We start from the raw sequence: 21,917 nt of genomic DNA on the forward strand, positions 1-21,917 counted from the left end.
TCTGGCCAGCTTGTGCTGTTGGCCTCCATCACACACAGTCACTTAAATGAAACAGTCAAGCTTCATGTGTTTGTGTAAGATAATGATTGTTTTCCATTTACTGGTGAGTAGAACGTGAGGCACGGTCACATTTTACTGTAGTCGGTGAAAATCTATCTATCTATCTATCTATCTATCTATCTATCTATCTATCTATCTATCTATCTATCTATCTATCTATCTATCTATCTATCTATCTATCTCTAGTTGGATGAATGCAGATAGGGTGTGCAATTTATTAACCCACACCTATTAATAATTGTAATTCAATTAAATATTATATAAAACATACATATAAATTCATCATTATTAAGAGGTGGTATGAAATAGTGCTCCAACAACTGATAAATCTGCTGATTCAAATCTTCTTGTTTTGTCCAGCCATACAGTAAGTGGGAAACCCAAATATATTCAGTTTACTATCATTGTCAAGATGAAAGCAGGAACTGTTTAACATTTTGCTTTTAAAATGAAACATAAAATTGCAAATCAATAAATCCACATAGTTCATACTCTTATGAATGTATGAAACAATGGATGAATGAAACTTAGCTTGCCCCCTTTGGTTCATACACCAACTTTAAGGAGTGTTTTACATATATTACATATACTTAGAAGTGTACAATCGCCGCATTATCAAAACATTGACAGAACAAAATATGAGACATGCAGTTGTGGTCAGTGTGGTTGCCAATAAACGAGAGCGTCTGTGTGCCGTAATGCGCGCATGGACACAGAGAGAGGAAAGGAGAGGGGAGGGAGGGAGGGAGAGAGAGAGAGAGAGAGGGAGAGAGATCTCATCTCTCTAAATCAACCAGTCAGTATCCCAAATCACAAGAAGCGCTGATGATCTTCACTGAAACCCCCTCTTTGCTACCACCCTCCAAACTGACTTCGTCTCCGCGCAAACTTCCAGCAAACGTTCAGCATGAGCGGCGGCAGACAGCATGGATGTGCCACATGAGCCGGACCGCAGAAACTGAAGAAGCCACCGCTCAAAGTTTACCGATAGAAACCACTGTGACACTGACTAACCAAACACACAACTTTACGCCTGTTTTTCTGCTTTCCTAATACTTTTTACTTGTCGCCTGCCTGTTTGGGATTGCTTGGGATTCCGCGGTGTGTCTTTATATGTTCAGCCGGGGAGACGTGTAGTTTTTCGGGGTGGTCCGCTATAAGGAAGGTGACATGCAGATTCTCGGTTGGACCATAGTTCTCCTCTGCCAGTGGATCCTACGGAAGGTGAGTTTTATTATCACCCTGAGAAAACAAAACAACACACACACACACAAAAAACCCTTTTTATATCCAAGCTGAGATGAGTGGGTGCTGCGTCTGGAGGGAAACACCTGCCTTCTCCTTTTAGAGGGTCAGTTTACTAGAAATCACTCAGCTGAAAAAAAAAAGGAAATGATACGTGTAATGTTTTATCAGGTCACAAAAAAGATATTATTTTAGATCAGACGCAGCGGGACACGGATACAGATTTTATAGTTTCTTCAGATTGTGCCATATTTTTGGCTCGGGTCTCCATAAAATCTTTGCTCCCTGGAACTTCACTTAAAGTTGTTACATATTCACAACACACCGCAGTAGGCGTATTTGGGTTTTTTTTTTATATTGTTTTATTAGTTTGAATAAACGTGTGACTTTTTCCCTAAACGCGCAGATTTCTGCTGCCTGAGCGTTTCTCCCTCTGCTCCCAGTGAAGCAGCCCTCCTTTATCTATTTATCTCTTTGCGCTCGCAGCAACTTCCTCTAATTTTTCTTCAGAAGTTAAACACGCCCGTGGCTTGTGTTATTATCTCAGCATCGCTGTGGCAAAGAGTTTGTACGCCTAGTTTGGCTCTGATGCTGCTGCAGCTGCTGATTATGTGCGGTTAAATGCGTGCGTCTGTGCGTGCGCACACTCTTTTGGCTGTTTTGCGCATTATCTTGGAGTGTTTTTTTTTTCCCGATTGCTTCACATTGACAGCAATAATGTAGTTATTATATACAGACAATCACATGCAGCAGAATACAATACAGCACAATATAAGGGAATACAATAGAAGGCTGTCTGTCCCAGCAGATACACACCATCTAGACTCAGTGTTTCTTTGGCCTCTGCAAGAAATGAAAGAGAATAAAAACATGACCTTTCGCCATGATCCTCCTCTCCTCCCTCATTCTCACCTCTGACTCCTTCATTTTCCCCCTTCCTTCCTTCCTTCCTGTTCCTTTCCTTTCTTTTCTCCACCTCTTTCATTATGGATCTTTTCAGCCTCACTGCTTTTAATTCAAAAACAGAAAGAAACTGACACTGTTAAATCTCAGTGAGGTACGAAAATACTTTTTCCCCCCTATAATCTGCTATTTTTACTTTTATTTTTACAGCTGTTAAGTCTTATTAGCAGAGGAACATCACTTGATTCAAGTGACAAACTGCAGTGTTAGGACTGCAAAGAGCTCACAGGTTAGAAATCTTCACTGCAAACAGATGTGCTTGGCGGTCCCCACAGTAGCCGGCCTCTATCTGCAAACACCAAACAAATGGGGACTTTGTGGTAGTTTAGTGTGAGTTTTTAAAAGCGCGCTGTTGGCTGCTGGAAGATTGGGGTTAGGTTGCATTGTGACAGGTAATAACACCTACGCTTCTTTTGAAAATCGAATGCAAATCATTCCCCCCCCAAAGTGGGACTGCTCTGCCTCTTCCGCATGAGAGCGCAAACTCGGGTTCAAATAACAGGATCAACTTGGTATTAGATTATATCAGCCACGCTTTTCAGTAATGTGCCATTTGAAATTGTGTTGGATTGTTTTTCTTTTTCTTAATAAGAGAAGTAAGAGCGGGGGATAAGAGTCTTGTTTGTTTCCAACAACGATGCAGTGTAGATGACACAGTGATTTGGCTGACATAATATGACAAGTTACATCCTTGGGAGCATTATTAGCTTGAGGGATTAATAAGTGAGGAGGTAAAAGAGGTAATGTAGAAGCTGAAATATTCGCTTAACAGAAGAAGGGATGTCAGTGGAGGGGAAGGAAGAGAAGGTAACATTTCTCTAACTTAATTTCATGGTCTCTTTGAGCAAAACGCACCCTTTGATGGACATTTTAACTCAGAGGCCTGTTAAGTACGTGGGTTAGTACATAAGTGAGAGGAGGAGGAGGCGGTGAGTCAAGATGAGAATCCTCGCATGATATCTTTAAACTCTATTGTTCATATTTTCTGACCGGATTAAAAATGGAAAAACTTATTTTATAGATTATTTTCAAATTTGTTTTTTTTACACATCTTAGATAAGAATATTTTGTGGATGGGTTTTCACATTTGTGTAAAATAAATAAATAAATTGCATTTCCTGCATATGCTGTTCACTGCAATATTATAATTTTTTCCACCTTGTGCTTTGAAACGATATCTTCAGTAACAGCACTACAAAACAAGAAGAGATGTGTGAAAAGCTTCTTTGCTGTTTTATGCTCCCAGTAGGAACAATAGCATTAGTCGGCATCTCAACCTGACAAAATCCTCTTATCTCCCCCCATAAAACAACTAGCTATATACCCCAGGGATATTACAGCAACTGAGTCATTTTAATTTCATTATATATAGTCCTACTTCCTTCGCAATCATGTTTATATATTCTGCACAGCTTTGCATTCCAGTGCAGTGTCTGAGTGTGTCTCCATGCCTCTTGTTTGTGCCCACATGTTATGTACTTATTTGCGCCATTGTGGGGGAAAAAAAAAAAATCGGAGCCATCAGAACAGCAGGATCGGATGTTTTTTTTCCACCACGGATTAAATCAGGTGGTTGGTGTTCTCCCTCCCACTCGCTGTCTTTTTGTCCATCCATCTGTCCGTCTGTGGATCATCTAAACTGTCAAACAGCCCAGTTTCAACAAAGCAGGAGGCACCATTGGTCTGTAATCTCTGCAAATGATATTCTCTGTTCACAACCCGATTAGATATGTAATCTGTTGAATCATGATGACAGAAGCAATCACATTACTGCTATATCTATTGCCTCTGAAATTGTTCCCAGAGATCAAAGCATTCTTTAACCTAAAAAAAGGCTCAGATTCATCCAGTATTTTAATGGATTCTAACATGGTTTGCTTAAGGTTAAGCAACGATCCATTTTTATTTAATTTGTTTTCTCCCCTTTCAACAGCCCTGTGCCCCATTTTTGACAAGCCATTACTTTTAAAATGAGTTATCACTTGCTTGGTGCAGTGAATAGTTCCACCTCAGGCTTTGTATTAGCCTTAAGGAGAGGGAAATTTAATTTAACTGTGTGAAGATGTCATATATTTTAGACTAATGTAAAATAAAACATCATTATAGGTTCTGCTTTGCACAAGCATCTGTCATCACTGTTCAGGTTATGGAGCTCATGTGTGACTGTGGATTAAAACATATTTTTTTGGTGATTTAATTAAAACATTCATTTTTAAATTTGAAGAAAGTTAGGTATGTATAACAACTGCCTCATAATACTGCAACTATTCAGCAATTTCTAGATCCTGTTCTATCCAGATCCTGTTCTAATAATGGAGGCAAAAAAGCAGGGAGGGAAATGAATACTGTGGTACCAAAACCCAATTACAAACAACGCGCGCACCTTCTGTTTGACTGACAGCTCAACTACACCTGAAGTTCCAAGAGAGGGAGCATTATGTCTGAAATTATTGATAGGGTGATGGTATTATTTTTAAAGCACAAAGGAAGAGAAACCCGGGACATATTTAGGAGCATGAACAGAGCTGCTGCTGCTGCTGCTGCTGCTCTCACTGCTGAAACAGGCCTGTTGCGAGTCTTCCTGTTGGAGCCACCTGTTCGTGTTTGATATGCAGATGTTAAAGGTGTTCCTGGGTCAGAGATTCAGCTACCATTCATGCATAGTAAATACATTTCATCGTTTTTTCTTAACCTAATCTCAATCGTGATTTTAGAATAAATCCTCAGCAGTGGTGGAAGTGTGTTGATCCTCAAGTAAAAGTAGCGATGCCACACTGTATGTGAAAATACTCCATTACAAGTCAAACTTCTGCATTAAAACTATTACTGAATCAAAATGTACATGAAGTATAAAAAGTATTCAAAGAATTAGCCATGTGAGTGCTATTCTATTATGTATTATATATGTTGTAGTTTGTTGAGGAAAAGCTAAATTTGTAACCATTTTTATACATTCAGGTAGGAAAATCTATAAAATTGTTGCAGTTGTAGTTAGTATTTGCACATTTGATTTTAAACATTTTATTTTTAATTTCAAGTCTTATTTTTGTTGTGTTGTTTCATGTGAGGGTCTTGTACCATCCCCACAGCATGTGAATTATCATTCAAACTGTGTGTCACTTCCGGTGCAGAGGAAGAAACGTGTCATCTGGAGCCTCTTCTCTCATTCTGGCCGCATAGACCCTCAGTGTTAATAACGTAATAGGTTGCTGCTAAGAGAAAGACAAGAGGAGAGTGAATCAGGAGTATGAAGGTTATGTCTAAATATATCTCAAAGTGCTGTTGGAAATGTTCAAAAAGCACAAAACACATATGTGAGGATAATAAAGGTTACTCATTTATTTAAGTCCGGCACATCTTCACATTTTTAGCATCTCCAACCAGTTCCTTTCTACCCTTCTCTTTGGCAGAGCAGATGTGTCTCAGGTTTAAATGCTGAGGCACGTCACACTTTTTTGGGCAGGCAGGAAACAGCTGGTAAGAGGAGCTGTGATGTTTTCACTGTCACACATGGGACTGGTTTTGGAGCTTATTTAAGAGTTGGTTCCCTAAACTTCTAAAAAAACAAGAATCAAATTAGTACTTGTTCCGATCTGGGCCCAACTGACCCGTAAAAAAAGACATGTCTGTGTGTGCTACTTTTTAAATGTTGTTCAATTTTTTTATGCAAAACACTAAGATTAAATCTTGAATTTCAATCATCATTTGATAAGTGGTCGTGCACACAATAAATCAGTGCTCTTTAGATCAGACTACATTATAAAATTACTCATGGAAGCTTGATCTGTTCATTTGAGATCATTTGGGCAAATTGGTTTTCGTAGCACCACCATGAAGAATATCATCTTGAATGATCCTGTATTTGACCAATTTGCTAATTCAGGTGGATTAAAATCTATGGTTTGTCAAGAGGCCAAAATAATAAAAAAAACAACTGTGTATAACATTTTAAGTCAAACACTTCTGTGTATTACAGGATCAAGCTTTCATCTGTTGACAAACCATATATATTCATGCTATACAGTATATGAATAGGTCCACACATGTTAGAGTAACAAAGGTTTTCAACTTTTGATAAAACCCTTCAACTGATGGCACTACAGGAAAAATCACCAGTGTCTTGATGAGGTTAGTGGTTGACCACTGGGCGACATTGGTGTCAAAATGTCATGGTAATGTGTCCTGTAGACCGACCAGCTGGCTGATTTCCTTCCTTAGAGTCATGCCGCGAGCAAATAATACCAGCTAAAAGAATACGCTATTAGCAATTTAGGCCCTGTCACCTACTTTATATCTTCATTTTAAGACCATTAAATGATGTTAGTTGTGTTGTTCATTCAGCAAATTATTGAACATTAGGTGGCACGGGTCTTAAATTTGCGGCCCAGTGTACTCACCACAGTTAAATGATCTATTTTGCAACCTCACCCTCTTGGCACCATCTCCTGTTCTGCACAGTTGTACAGTGCCATGATTGATGCCCTTTCTAATTCCTTGCACTCTGTCAGTCAGTCTTGGAGGTATTTGCTCTCCTTTCATCCCTGGTCTTAACTGTTTTTTTCATAAATAATATAATAAATGCTTTTTTTAAATAGGACAAGGTACTCACGTAAAGAAAGGACAGAATTTTGTGAAAAATAAAGTACACTTTTCTGTTTAATTTTACAAGCCTCCAGCTGTCAGAAGAGTCTTGCTTTCATTTGGATTGACTAGGTTGTGAATGCCAGATGGTGGGCTTTCACATAACTGCAAATAACACTGGCGATTGGTAGAAGCTTTTATGTTGGAAAGGAAAATATGGAAATCAGAGAAGCAGAAGCAAACAACTTGAATAAAAACATCCCATCCTGTCTCGTCTGGGCTCTTGTTGTCTTCCAGAAAGCCCAAGTTAATATAAAATGGTAAACACAATGTCTTTTATATAGTAACAGTCTGCAGCACTATGGCAGTGCTCCGATACAACGAAATGTGTTGTTTTCTTGTTGAGTGATTTTCTCCCTTTTCTGGCTGAATTAAAAGTCTATGAATGTGTTTTCTGTGTCATTTTGAAATCAGTGCAAGTTAATAAGAGTTCTAGCTCTAATCAAGGTGCTTGCATAAAAAGCTGATATTTAACAGTCACAGGCAAAAAATGAAATCACGCTGAAAGCTGGAGCATTTTTAGCATTTTTGTTTTTGCCTAATTGAGAGCTTGGTAGTTTAAATCTTGACTACTTTAAAACCCATTCCAGGTATACAAAACCTCATCAGAAATATGTTAAATTACTTCTTTCTTTTTTTTAAGAACGTGGTTGCCAAGCCAAATAAGCACCCAGATACACTTACTTTAAAGCAATAAACTGTGTTACATAATGCCAAGGCTGTCCTTTCATGATGTGGATAAAGTCTGTATCCCTCAGAGGGCAGATAAATCACACTGATGAATATAAAACCAATGTGTAGCACTTGGGGACTGTGTCAAAATTATTTGATTGAGGAGGGAGGCTGAATGTTATGCCCTTCCTCGCTTTATTAATGTTTTCTTTAAACCCTAACAGTGTTCGGTACAACTTGTTCACAGATAATAAGTAAAGGGCAGTAGTGGAAGAAGTATTTAGATTCTTGACTCTGGTAATACCACAGTGTTGAAATAACACTAGTGTGAACACATTTATGGCAAACCTAACAAATTAGTGAAAAAATAAAGAGCTACAAATCAGTTATTTCAGGCAGCAGCTGTGAAATGCGTACGTACAGTGCAACGTCGGTCTGGCTGATTGTCCATCAGTATTTCAGCAGTCTGTCCACAGCACAAGCTTGAACATGAGTACAAAACATCCATGACCTTGTTGTTGCAAAAATTAGCTCTTGAGCTACAGTGAAAACACGGCCAGACAGAGAAAGAAGCAGAACACTGGGCTCCACATCAGACCATGCTACCCGGGTTTCACTGCCAGGATAATCTGGAGAAGGAGGCCTGTGCACAGCTGTTGCCTCAACCCCAAGAGGGTCTCACATCTCTTGGCCTCATCCACCCTCCAGCCTCCGAACCAGCTCTCTGTGTAACTGCCAGCTTCCGCAGTGACGGAGGAGGTGGTGATGATGGAGATTGTTGGGAGACTCTTGGTTGGCTGAGGTGATCAGATCAAATAAGAAGTCAAAGTTTACGTTTCTTATTTTCTAGTGTGTCATGTTTTTTCTATAACTCCTCCTCCTCTGCCTTCGTACTCACTCTGTGTCTTCTCAGTATCCTTCGTTTGCTTTCTCCATCTTTTTGTCCTTTCTCTTTACCTGAGTGAAGGGAAGGAGGATGAGGGCAAAGCAGGTAAAGCGTAATATGGAGGTCCAGGTCAAGATAACCACGCCTGATTTGGTCTTGAACTGAGCTCTACCCACACTGCAGAACACACACTCACACAGCATTTTAATGCATCCCCACCTACCACAATAGATGCGCTACCATTATTACAGTAGTACTGTGCATGACTCACCAAGCCTTATGGAGCGACTCTGGAAAATTGCTCTCTGAAAGGAGTTGTGGGGGGCAAAAAAAGGAGATGTCTGAGGACACGATAATGCCTGAAAAGGAATCAATTTGAAAATATTACTCGTAATCTGTTTGCTGCAAAGATATGTGACACAGATGTGGAAAAAAAGAACGAAGCTACAATAAAAATGAATTATCCCAAAGTACAGGCATAAACACACATATACAACCAGGAGTTAAATTAAGGAATGCAGGGTGCCTGATTGTTTATGTTGTCATGACCAAGGTGTGATAGACAGGGAGCTCATCTATTAGGCAGCAATTACCATTAAGCATTACAGCCATGATGGCAGAGGGGAGAAAATGATCACTTAGCTGAAGCCAATAAAGGGACATTACAGCTGGGTTTGTCATGACCCTGTAACACTGTCAGCTAAGAGGGGACACATCAATCACTGCACCACGTCCTGAACACAGGAGAAGGGCAGGGGAGAGCGCCACAACTCCATCCATCATCTTACTTTTTAAATGTTGACTCAGAGTGAGACCAAAATGTTTGAGTTCATTGAATATTTGAACTTGATGTTTTGTGTAGGAGTTAATGTTGGCAGTAGGGCTCATTATTGAATGTCAGTAGTTTTTTTGTGTGTTTTTTTTTGGTAACTCAAATGTTCTGAAATTACTGTCAAATCTGCTGTGACTTGTAATCTTTTTAATTATACAGTTCCTGAGTTAGTTTTTACCAGTTTCAGACTTTTATTTTTATTTTGACTTTTGTTTTGAAGTTCTTGCACGACTGTTGCATGACATGACTCCATTAATGACCGTGTCAGTAAGTTGGTTCACCACTTTCGTCCAGGCAAAAATATCACAACAGCATTTTGAAGTATTTGACCTTAAATTTCATCCACACATTAAATAACCCCAGAGGATGACTCCTGGTGACTTTTCCTCTAGCTCCACCATTTAGATTGAGTGAAAGTGTTGGATGAATTATCATATTTGACACATTTATGCCCTCTCGGGATGAATTGGAATCATTTTGGTGATCCCTTTTTTTTATATAACGCCATCATCACATGAAAATTGTTTCCTGACCTTTGGTTTATAATCAAATTCCTGCAAAGGCATTCCTATCCGCCTGAGTGCCACTTTGTGTTTACTGCTGATTAGCAAATGTTAGCATATTATCATGCCAGACTATTACATATACATATGCCTGCATGTTAGCATGCTGATGTTAGCAAGCAAGCACTGCTTAAAGCTTCATAGAGCCACTAGCAAGGACCCTTCAGTCTTGTTAGACCTCATTTAATATTTAAAAATGTTGCTATCTTACAGTATGTTAAATGAACCATAACCATGTTTGTTGTGTTTATATTTCTCAAAGTATGGCATCAAAAATAAGTATTGTTTTGTACGGAAACTTGGCTCAATTATTGAAAAATTGCAATTTACTGTCAATCAAAACACTGCTGCTTTTTTATGAGAGGCAGTGTTTTTCTTTGATTTCTTGTAATGGATTCAACTATTAGTTTTCCTGAACCTGCTTTGGGGTTTTGTTGTTGTCCTCTTTTGCATGACTTAATAAATAAAGCAGCAGAGGGAGACTCTGGGTGTGAAGTGGTCAGCCCTACTTTGGATTGCTCTACTGGTGTTGCTCCACTTTGAGAGGTCCCCAGTCATCTCAGTGATGTGAGCAGTGTGTTAATATCTCTCTCTCTCTCTCTCTCTCTCCCTCTCTCTCTCTCCCTCTTTTTCCTGGCAGCGAGGAGCAGAGTAGAGCTTTGGAAATAAATCACGTCAGAATGGACGGTTGGCTCCCGATGATGGGCACTGTGTTTGTTTCATACATGCATGATGAGTACCTCAGCTCTCAGCGGGGGCCACCAGTTATGGCATGACGCCGCTGCCCCGTGGTCAATGCGTGTTGCCTAGCCTCAGCTCCCCCTGAGAAAAACACACGCTGTGCTTCATAAATTTGCCATTTGATATAGCAGTGTGTATTCTGCTATATTCAAGTGTGTTTACTGGGGCAAGAGACAAGCATGTGAACTGAGCCAGCCTCACACAGAGCGCTGAATTGTGGCAGAATCTTAAGAAAACGTGTATGTGTGTGTTGGCGTGTACGTCTATAGATGCACCTTTTTTTCCCCCCACACATACAATATATGTATTCGTGTGTGGAGCACATAGTTAAAAGGTATTAGACAGCCTTGGGTTTTCACAACATCTTATGATTAATAGTGGAGGAGATATATAGAATAGGATTTTGTGTATGTAATGAAATATTAAAGCGTAATCCAAGCGACACCAAATATCATAACTCATGGTGCAGACGGCAGAGAAGGCTCAGGGTCATTTCAGTGTGAAGACCCTGTCACAGATGGGATTGTGGAGGAGGGATTAGTTTTTATCATTTTTTAATATCTCCACCATGGCTTGTAATGCATTAATTCAGACATGCATTGAATTTATTGGAGAACGGAGCCAGGGTGAGAGAGGGAAAAAAAATAGACACAAGTAACCCAGCTAGAATGGTGACCCCTTTGGTAAGCCCCAGTGCGTGCTGAACCTTCTGCAATCAAACTATCTTAATAAATAAAAGATCCTGCAAGAATCCGCTGGACATCTCTGGGATTTGATGTTGTTGTTGTTTAAGAAGACATGTAATAAAAGAGCCTTGTTTGCATTCGTGCTTGTCCTTTCACGATTTCAGGTGCTACACTGGGTGCATTATTGGAATGAAAGCAGGACAATATGCTTGCACAAGCTGTTATTCTTTTGGATTTGTTCCCTGTAGACTGTTTTCTCGCATCAAAACTTTCTTTATATATTGTTTCCTGGACTGGAGCATAATGGAGAGTGGTCAGGAGATTTCAGTGGCACGGCACAGAACCATTTGGTCACAGATCCCTCGCACTTGCACTCCTCTCAGTCTATTTCTCTGTCCTTCTCTCTCGCTGTCTTTCATCTTACACCCTTCTCACCTGCCACCTGCCTTGTCAAACCTTCACAATCGAGCCTCTATCTTTCACTCTGTCGCCCCATTTCTCCTCTTGCATGCTCTCTCCACTTCCTCCTCCCCCCACCATCTTGATACTGGTCATGCCCAGCCCTCAACTACTTTGCCAGTGTGTCTGATTAAAATGTAGCCCTGGAAGAAATAAAATATGTGAGGAGAATTTCATAGTTTCAGCTTGCAGCTCCTTGTGCTCTGATAGCTTGTGCTGGTGAAGACGAGATTTTGCGTTTTTCCCTCTCCTGGTGGTTTCTGGCTCCAGTCTCCATGTTTCTCTCTGGGTGTTTCTGGATCAAGACATGGCAGTTCTCGCTACTGAATTATATAAAATATCTACTTGGTTTTTAGTTAATTAGCCCGAGCAACGGAGAAGCAAGAAGGGGGTGGGGGAGATTGATGGAAAGAGGGATGGGCTGGTGCACATGGAGGCGGTGAGAGTAGACTATCCCTCCTTTAACTTAGTCCAAATTGGCCCAAAGGAGGTTGCTGGGGAGGTAGTCTAGGTCAGGGCAAAGGAAGCATAAGAGTGCAGAGCAAACTGAACTTGAGGCTGTGTGGGCAAATAGCAACGTGAGAAAATCATCTCACATTTTAACTGCTCTCACATTGGCAAAATTTCTTAATACTGACTCATGCTGAGCTTAACAGTCAGCGTGTGTTACAGGACCTTGACACGCATGTGACCATTTTATGCCTTTGATGTTATTACAGATTCAGAACAAGAGGATTATATGCTAAAGGGCTGTAACTATCAGTGTGAAGTTACTAATATGTGAGTAGTCTTTCAGAAACAAACTGTGTCCCTCATTTGTCAGATTTTTCAAAGTCATTTATCTGATGAGGATTGCTAAGATTTTGTTTGGTTTAGAGGAGCTGAGACCAAAATCCCTTTGCTAAGAATTGGATCCTCCTTAATTATTAATTAATTTACAACCTTAATGGAGGAACACATCACTCATTTGGCTTCATTGAAGAGATTTTGAATTTGTGTCATAGTTTTAGTAGACCTACAAAGGAATACAAGTGAATCGTAAATGTATGCTGTGTAAAATTAGATTGTCCATACAATTCAAGGCTTCATTCTTATGAGTCAAAATGTAATTACTGTACATTTTGAAATTAAGTGTTCATATGCTCTGTTGCTATGCTATGTCCGAAGACCATATGACACTTTCCTCATCAGATATATGACAACATTAATTGTTTTCCTGACATGCCACCTTTAGTGTATTTAAATAAATTCTTTCTTGGAGTCAGTGACAGACATTGTGCCTCCAAACTTATGAAGGAAGGAGGTGGGGTGGATGGTAAGGCATAGATAATGTGGTTTGCATCCTGTCTCTTTCAACCAATGACCTTGTGGTGAGATTGTTTTTTTTTCCATTACTGTTTCTAAGGGGGGAAAAAAAGCGGAACTATGTTTTTGTCAGTGTATAATCACCTGGAAGTATAGTATAGTGAACATAGTTGTGTTTTTGTTACCTTGGAATGATCCTTTCATATCTACAGGTGCTGCAGGTGCTTTTCTAGAGATTACGCCATACTGAACCGCCATGTTTCTACAGTAGCCCAGAATAAGTGTTCTTTGCACGTCTCATGGCCACTGTAGCTTCTCTCTTTTATACTAGGAAGGAAGGGGTGAAACAAGGGGGCTGCATTCTGCAACTACATTGACAAATACTGTACTAAATCCTACACACTGGTCCTTTAAGCCAACATTGAAAAAAATTTAACATCTACAAGTACTTGACAGCTGGGCAAACTCATGCGTTGACGATTAAACGCTTCAGAACAGCTACTTGATGTAATGACACCAAGTAATTCATGACCTAAACACAGCTGATTGAGGAAAATGTTTTTATTGGCTGCTTTGAAAGTGATTGGTTCAAGGTTTGTTTGGTTTTGTTTTAGCCGAAAATGTTGTCTTATATTACCTCAACTATTTATCAGATAACGCAGGTAACGCAGTCAATGAATCATATTAAATTGTTTCGATCTTTACTGCCTAGATTTGAAAAGATTTGAGATTTAGGCTAGAATACCTTGACCTAAATTGTATTGATTGAATTGACTGGATGCGTAATAGTTTTTCTGTAGCTTAAAATAACCATTCCTTTTTAACACCTTTGTTTACCCCCAGAACTAGCTATCAGGTCAAAGACACCAGTGGATGAAACTTCCGGTTATAATTCATAAAATCCAACTCTGGCCTTAATAAAGATAGCCAGAACTGCAGCCCTTGTCACTCATTCTGTGTCACAGCTGGATCACACTTCCTCATGTCCAAAAAAAATTGCTTTCTCTCAGCATGTCCTGGTTAGAAAAACCCCAGGTGGAACCAGTTTCCTGAAGCCTCAGTTCACTTCGCTCACCAGATGTCACCCTCCCCTCGGCAGACACTTGGACCAGACCCCGAACCTGCATGTAGCGACATGACCAGTCAGTGACAGTGACATAATGTGGCACCCAGAGATAGAGACAGACAGAGAATGAGGGCTTAGTAAGTGACAGACAGAGAGACATACGGAGAAAACAGACACATATGTTCCACCAGCGAGAGGCCGGACACCTCACTGCAGAGTGCTGTGCTTCTGTATGTTCAGCTGCGGAGAGTGTGAACAATGTAATGCAGCATAAACAAGGAGGCCAAAAGGAGAACAGTGTAACCCCTGAAGGACCAACCAGGGAACACTGATCAAACTCTTCTTCCTCTCCTTATGACTTTGGCCAGAAAAGTTGGCAACAGTATAACCTTAGAGTCTGAGTCCGTGTCGGCTGTAGGGAAAAATGATGGATGAGTGACTGCGTGAAGTTCAACTTACTACAGTTTAGGGATGAAAAGACAGTAATCGCTTGAATGAATCAAGTTAATTTGAAAACTCGACACATCTTGCACACACCACAGGACTTTAGAAGCCTTCATTTCTTTCATTCTCCTTTTCATCCCCGTTTATATAAGATATACTGATTTTAAAGTCCAACAGAAATTAAATTGTTAAATTGTTCTTTTCTGCTACAGGATACAGATCTGCTCTGAACAGTTTACGTCTCATAACAGTGTTCCCAGCCTTGCTCAGCAAGAAAACTGTTGTTATTTGTGTATAACCAAACAGATCTCATTTGAACAACATCAGATTTCATTTGAAACTTCTGATTTGCATTATCATCTGCTGACAGTGACACTGACGAACAAGAAAAATGATATTTGCACACCTGGATTCAGATTTTCATCTGAAAGTAATTTACAACATTTTTGAATAGCATTGTTTTGGTCAAGCAGCCCTCTGTCAGGAATGTTCCATGACTAATAACAACAAACCCCAAACACTTTTTTATACTGATAAACACAAGACAAAAAGAACAGCTTTCTAGTTCAGGGCTTTTACGAGCATGGTGATGCGGTTGTGTTACACCTCAACTTGTTGAACAAGCTACCAAACATACATTGAAAGGAGAATAGTGTGCTGCTAACGTCCTTTTGTAGGTTAGACAGCCATGGCACGTTGAACAGCTGACGTCAGCAATGTCACAATGTCAGTATAGATGCGAAATGGTGTTGTCCTTATTCCTCAATGCCATTGCTACTAAAGCGCTGTCTGTCTTTAGCTTTAATCTAAATTCACAGCACACATTTCTTTACATTGTCTTTCCTTTCTGCTGTGGGTTCAGCCAGCCATTCAGAGGTCTGATGGTTAAAGAAACATTTCTGATGTTCTCTTTCTGTTCTTATTTTTTTTTCTCCCTTTTACTTTTTTTTTTTTATTCTTTATTTAGCTCTTTATTGGCTACCACAACTTGATTGCTAATTTCTTTTTAACTTTTTGACTGCAAGAATGGATTTTGGCCTTTAATTGACCCTCCTGCTGCAGTGCTGGCTTCTAACATTCTAAACTAAATTAAACTAAAATGATATTTTCTAAATATCTGCAAGTTCGGATTGTCATTCTGACCATGCTCAAAGCACCAGCTGGGCCACAGTCTCACAGCGCTGCTTTTCCCCTTTTGTTCTCACCAAATCTGCTACTATCGACTCTTCAGTGTTGTCCCAACTCTTCTCCCTTCCTAGGTAGTCATTTCGTTCCTATTTTTCACCCTGTGTGGTTGGATGTTGTCTTGTAGTTGAGATAAGGAGGCCAGTGTGATCTCATGTCTTGCAACATCAGACAGCAGAGTATTGAGAGGCCAGCATCGTGTTCTGATGGCCTGCTGAGCCACATAAATCAAACACACGCACACACAAGGACAGAAAGAGAGATTAAAAAGATATCTGCGAGAGATTGACTACCCTGTTGCCTTGTAAAATAGAACTGCCAAAAGGTTAAAAAAAAAAAAAACATACTACTGTATATACGTACGTTTGCTGTAGTCTGGTATCAAAAATCCCTGTGTAGACCTTGAATGCGTGAACCCATGCTTCGAGAGCGACACACACCCTGAATTTATGACGTAGTTTACTACCTGAACATCATTCTTGTGATCGACTTCAGGACTTAACCTTAGAGTAATGTCAAAAATGATGTGTCCACAAATTTAGCTCCAGCTTTATCATGTGCCTCAAGGTTTACCACATCTTACGAAATCTCATCAGGCAAAGCAATTTGTATTTAACTGGATGTGCATTATTTGGAGATTGCCACATAGAGATTAAAATGAGATTTACAAATGAATGTTGCTGATAAATGTTTTTCGTAATTTTCTCCAATGTTTAATCCACGAGGTCAGTGCTTCCCACAAGCCTCTCTGTGTCACTCATATCAATTCTGTAATTCGCATTCCTCCCCCACCATTTTTTGCATTTTTATATCATACACTACCTGCTCCAGTTATGATCTTTTGCAGGACATAGATTACAAAACGCATTGAAATTTAATGCATGTACTTACATGCAATGTTTCTGAGCATGTCTAAGGTAAATCGTGCTTTTCGTACGTCTCCCACCAACGAAACAACCTGCTGCAGCAAACGCCTCTCACGTCCTTATGCATGTTCCCACTACAATGATTTCTATTTTGGTAAGAATTGATTTTCATCTGTGATAACAAATGTTCTTTGTTGAGATATCAACACACCCTCCCATTTTCATTTACCACATCTGATGTAGCAAAGATTGGATTCTGTTGCCAAATAGTTCAGTTAATGATTTCATTCTTGTTCTTCATTGAGAAATCAAACCCCAGTGTCTCCTTTTCATTGTAGAAGAGCAGATTACAATCTGTTGCCGAATAATTTCACACTTGTTTTATAGATCAGACTGAATGTCACGTTAGATAAAGAGATGTCGATCCTTTAAGTCTCACATGTTCTCACGTACGTGTGGAAGTGGATTTGTGCTACACTATTGCTTGAGATGTGTGTCAGAGAAAGCTGGAATTATTTAGGCAGGCAGCTAATTAAATAACATAACTTTACAACAAAATGTATGCAATGCAGAATGCATAACATGCAACGCAAGCTCTTCATTAATGAAGTGGATGTTCAATGATCGGTATGTAGAAACATTAGAATCATTAAAAATGTCTCAACAACAACAATAGTACGCAACATGTTATCTATTGTTTAAAGCTGAATTAAGTTGTCCATGACATATTGTACTATATGTATTTTTAGCTACACGTGTTTAATTTTGTAGAATATTTCCAAAGCAATGCTAATCATTAAATATGAAGCTTTATGTGTGATAGCAATCAGGCTTTGTAGATACAGATTATGGTGTTTGTAAACTCTCTATGACGCATTTGAACTGGATCCATTTTAAAACAAGTTCTCTGTTCATATAAATACTCTAGAGTCCTCTGAGTTTTAGCTTGTCATCACAAGTGGTTTCACTAATTATGCAGCGACAGGTTCAGCTGTCAAATTCAGTATTAGTGATGTTTGTCATCATTTTAAATTCAGTCATCTTCAGTTTTTTTTTCTTTTTCTCTCAGTTAGATCTGTTGATGTTATGTGTGATGTGTCCTCTGAAGGAGTTTGAGATAAGGTGATAGTTATTTTATTTATAGCACGTTGGTCAGACAAAAACTGTATGATTTGTTGTTTATGTTTACACCATATGTGAATTAAATTCTACAATAGTGACTAGAATACACTCTATTACTGTAAAGGAAAACTGTTTTTTTATGTGTTTTTATGATCTAAAATGCAAACTTACACAAGAGGCTGTGATTATTTTTTACAACTTAAGTGTTCCTATAAAAAGTGAAGGGACACATAAACAGTGATAATAACAGTTGCCCCCCCCAGATATAGAAATTTAATCCATACTGGCAGTTATTTGTTTTATGCTCAAAGTGAATTTACCAGAAGTTACAACATTTGGATGACTCTCCTACATTTATCAATTTCTACCCAGCATCAAAGGAAAACGGTCCACATTGCATTTTATTAACCAGAATCATCCAAACTCTATTTTGGGATGATCAATGCAGCAGCTTGTACACACAGTAGTGTGAATTTTATTTTGGCTTCTCTTTTACAGTAAATTGACTTTGTGTGGATTTGTAATAATTCTGGCAGTATCAAGAGGGCTCCATTTCAGTTTAGTTTTCAATTACCAGCTAATTGAGACAGTCCAGGGGGGCCTGTGAACAGCTTTACCAAGACCACAAACAAACTGAAATGCCAAAGCCAACTGTAATGAGACGATCTGAAAAGCGTTGTCTCTATTCTGAGGCAACTGGAAACAGAAGGTTTAAGATTTCTCATATTTTTTGGGTTAAAAGGGGAACGAGAACAATATGGTGTTCGATAGTAAAATACTGTTTATTTGGCGGATAATACAGTTTCAAATCCAGGAGGTTGTGCTTGTAATGTAGTACTAAGTGCTATTGCCACTGTCACTAATTTAAGGGATCTGATAACTTTGGTTTTATTTTTTAGGACTATAACTAGTAACCAGAGCATTGTTTCTGGATGTTTTTCAGCATATGAAACAGAATTAGCTTCATTATATTGGTTATGTGACATCTCAGCAGTAGAAGTCTCAGCATGGTTAGGTTTCATGAGGAACAGACAGTAAAATATATTGTTTTTGTGATTTGGGTGAAGTGACCCTAAATGAAATGCCACATTTTCCTTCAAACAGTTATTTAATTGTACTTTCTAAGTCGCAGTTGTGACATTGAATTAAAGAGGTAAGTTCGTTAATTAGTGTTTTGTTGATGTCTGTTCATTGTAAGAAAAGGGCAGCGGTGTCACAATGTGAATATCTCCCTTTCCAGACTTGGTGCAGTAAGGGCAGAAATTAGATTTCTAGAAGTTAATGTTTGCTTTGCTGAGAGCTTCAGAGTGCAAGATGCATAATGTCATTACTGATTCAGTCAGCAGAGGGGGTTGTCAGGAAGGATGGAGGGAGGTGGTGGAGGAGGAGGAGGAGGGCGCAAGAAAAAAAAAGTCTCAGCTAAAATTAAAAAATGCCACAAAATGAAATAAAGATGAGTGCTCCACTGAGCCACAGACTGAATATAAAAGACAATCCTGTGAAATATACATGGCTGGTAGGAGGGTTGAGCAGAATGCTAAGCTCCAAACTCTACCTGTAACCCACAGTACCGGCCCTGAACCTGAGCCCGGCGATCATCCCAGAACATTTAGGGATCAAGTCAACCGCAGAGATCTGTCCAATGGAGCGGTTTCATGCTCACCTAGGCAACAAGAGACAGGAAGACATAGAAAGGAAGAAACCATCTCCCATATTTAATAAGATTTTGTGTTATTTTTCCCTGTCTGTAATGCCTTTATTATTGCAGATTGGCTTAGCAGTGAAAGGTATTGATTGTGAGCCAGAGCCCCAACTGGGACTGAAGGGAAGGAAACAGAGATGATGGGTGTGGGCTGTTACGAGCAGGTGATTTGTGTGTTTAAAAAAAACATGTCCTCGTCCCGTCATGTAAAGTGTTACTGCGCAGCATACTTTACTCAGACGAGCTGGGTGCTTTTACTTATTTGAATAAATCCAAGCCCTTGTACATTGCAATTTTTTTGTAACAAGACCTCGCCTGTAGAAACAATGTAACAGTAACAACTGGTGTATGGTGCATGTAGCAACACAACCAAAAGTGAACGCTAGAAAAATACACACATATAGTATACGTATATGTCATCTAGAAGAGGCAGCCTGAGAAAAAAAGTAAGTCATTATTTTATTTCATGTTTTAGATTTAGCTATTGAAGAAAAATACTTCCATTGATTTGGAAGTGTAGATAACATTCATACTTTAATTCAGAGTTGTTCTATGCCTCATTTAATTGCCATGTATAGTACAGTAGGATATTTTTTCAGTCTTTCCACAAAACCCTGACTGAGAATAATGAATTGGAAAAAGAAAAAAGCAAGAAGGGAAAGATATATGGAGATGATGAGTGAGTGATTGTGTTGGTGTTCCTATTCTTAGCCTTGCAGTGGGGAAGCAGGACTAATGATGCTTCCTGACCTTAATGCCTAGCGCTCAAGGTCAGCCCTCCACTGATGCATCATGGGCAAGGTGTCCTGGACCGCTGAGGAGCACTGCCAGATTGAGTTTGTTGTTGTTGTGGTTTTCTGTGACTTTGCCCTAGTATTTATCACTGTTCTTCCTGAAAAAAATAACAGATACAATCACAGAACAAGCAATTTATTCAGCAATGCAGCTCTGAGGGGAACTACCAGCACTTGTTCCGCAAGTTACACACCCGAGTATTCACTGTTTCTTTTAGATATGCGCTGATAATTTCACACTAATGCTGATGGAAAAATAATGTAAGAGAGACAAAGGATGCAGGATTGTTCAAAGAGACTGAGCAAGTTGTGATTTAGCTACCTGGCTTAGTTTTTATCCGGTAGTCAATTTCTGTTTCATGCTCTCGAGCACTGGCATTGTTCAGCTGAACACATTTACATTGATAGAGAAAGCAGACATGTTTGGGTTGGCATGGCTGAAGATAATAGTGAATGTGGAGGTTAATCAGTCTGGAATCAATTATGTTTTATCTGTTAGTGTTTGAAAAAAAATAACACAATATAACGTTATCGTTTTATAGCTGACCTTCCAGTCTGGATGTCGAAAGAGATTTAATGTAGATTTCTAAAAGCAGAATTGATTTCATGGTGGAGAGACTTGTGACTTTTATTTTCTGTTTTTTTTTCCCTCAGTCTCAGTTTGTTGTTGGAACAGCTGATAACAGCACAGAACAGAAACAACGTCGTCTCAGCTCAGCTACATTTCATTGAAAGCTTTTAGATTAAAAACTGTATTTTAATGCTATTTGATGACTTTTTTAAAAACATTTCCTGACAAAAACACTGAAATCTTTCACATTCATTACAGTTTTATATGCAACTGTACAAGTGTTGTTCCACCACAGTTATGTTGGCTTGTTTATGCCCCACAGCTTCATCCTTAGAACCAGGTGGTGTTTGTCTCACCTGTCTTGGAGGTGTAGAAGTACATAAAAGAAACATCAAACTAGTGAAATAAAAAAGACTAAATAAAGGAGAAGAGGAATAAGAATGAGAAGCCAACGCAGAAAAAGATGTGACCGGGAGGAAGGCTAAATGTTGACTGGAAGGTGGGAGAATCAGCCTGTCTCACTTGCTTGGATCATTAATTTGTGTTCTAATTAGCAGGAATGCCACAGTTGGAATGTGACGACGGCGTAAGGACGAGGAGCGGGCATGTGTGTGTGTGTGTGCGTGTGTGTGAGTGTGTGTGTGTGTGTGTTCTGTGTCTGTGACCTGCCCTGGCTCCAAGTCTCCTGGCTTGTTAGAAATGACAGATTGGCGATCTCCTGCTCCCCCCGAACCCACCCACCAGGCCCACCCCATTCCTCTATCCAACCCACCCATCTGCTCTGGAAACACGCCAGATCCTTAGTCCCGTCTTGTGTTTTACGCTGTGTGTTTGTGTGTGTGTGTGTGTGTGTGTCAGTCAGTTTAGTTTTGTCACTGTAGGTCTGGTTGGACCAGTGGGGGAGCTCAAGAGATTTCTTGTCATGCTTTTGTTGCCGCCATCATTTTTTGCTACTGTGAATGCCAAGGCCGAGCTGGTTTTGTTGATATACGCTGTTTTGCCTTTTAAGCGCATAATATCCAAACTGAGGCTGTTATACACAGAACAAAATGTCTTTGACATCTTTCAGTAAATTAAGTTTGTTTGCTTAAGATACACATTACGAGTCCTTGGA

General features: G+C 39.5%; 1 protein-coding gene across 1 annotated transcript in view; it reads left to right on the forward strand.

Annotated features, from left to right (window-relative positions):
- The first annotated feature begins 834 nt into the window (after positions 1-834).
- The window catches only part of nxph4 (neurexophilin 4), a 38,736-nt gene continuing 17,653 nt past the window's right edge, over positions 835-21,917 (forward strand). The window contains exon 1 of the mRNA XM_019268672.2: positions 835-1,284. Coding sequence (XP_019124217.1) covers positions 1,231-1,284 — 54 coding nt within the window. The 5' untranslated portion in view covers positions 835-1,230. The remainder of the gene's footprint in view (positions 1,285-21,917) is intronic.

Source organism: Larimichthys crocea, chromosome VI (assembly GCF_000972845.2).
Source record: "Larimichthys crocea isolate SSNF chromosome VI, L_crocea_2.0, whole genome shotgun sequence".
NCBI lineage: Eukaryota > Metazoa > Chordata > Actinopteri > Sciaenidae > Larimichthys > Larimichthys crocea.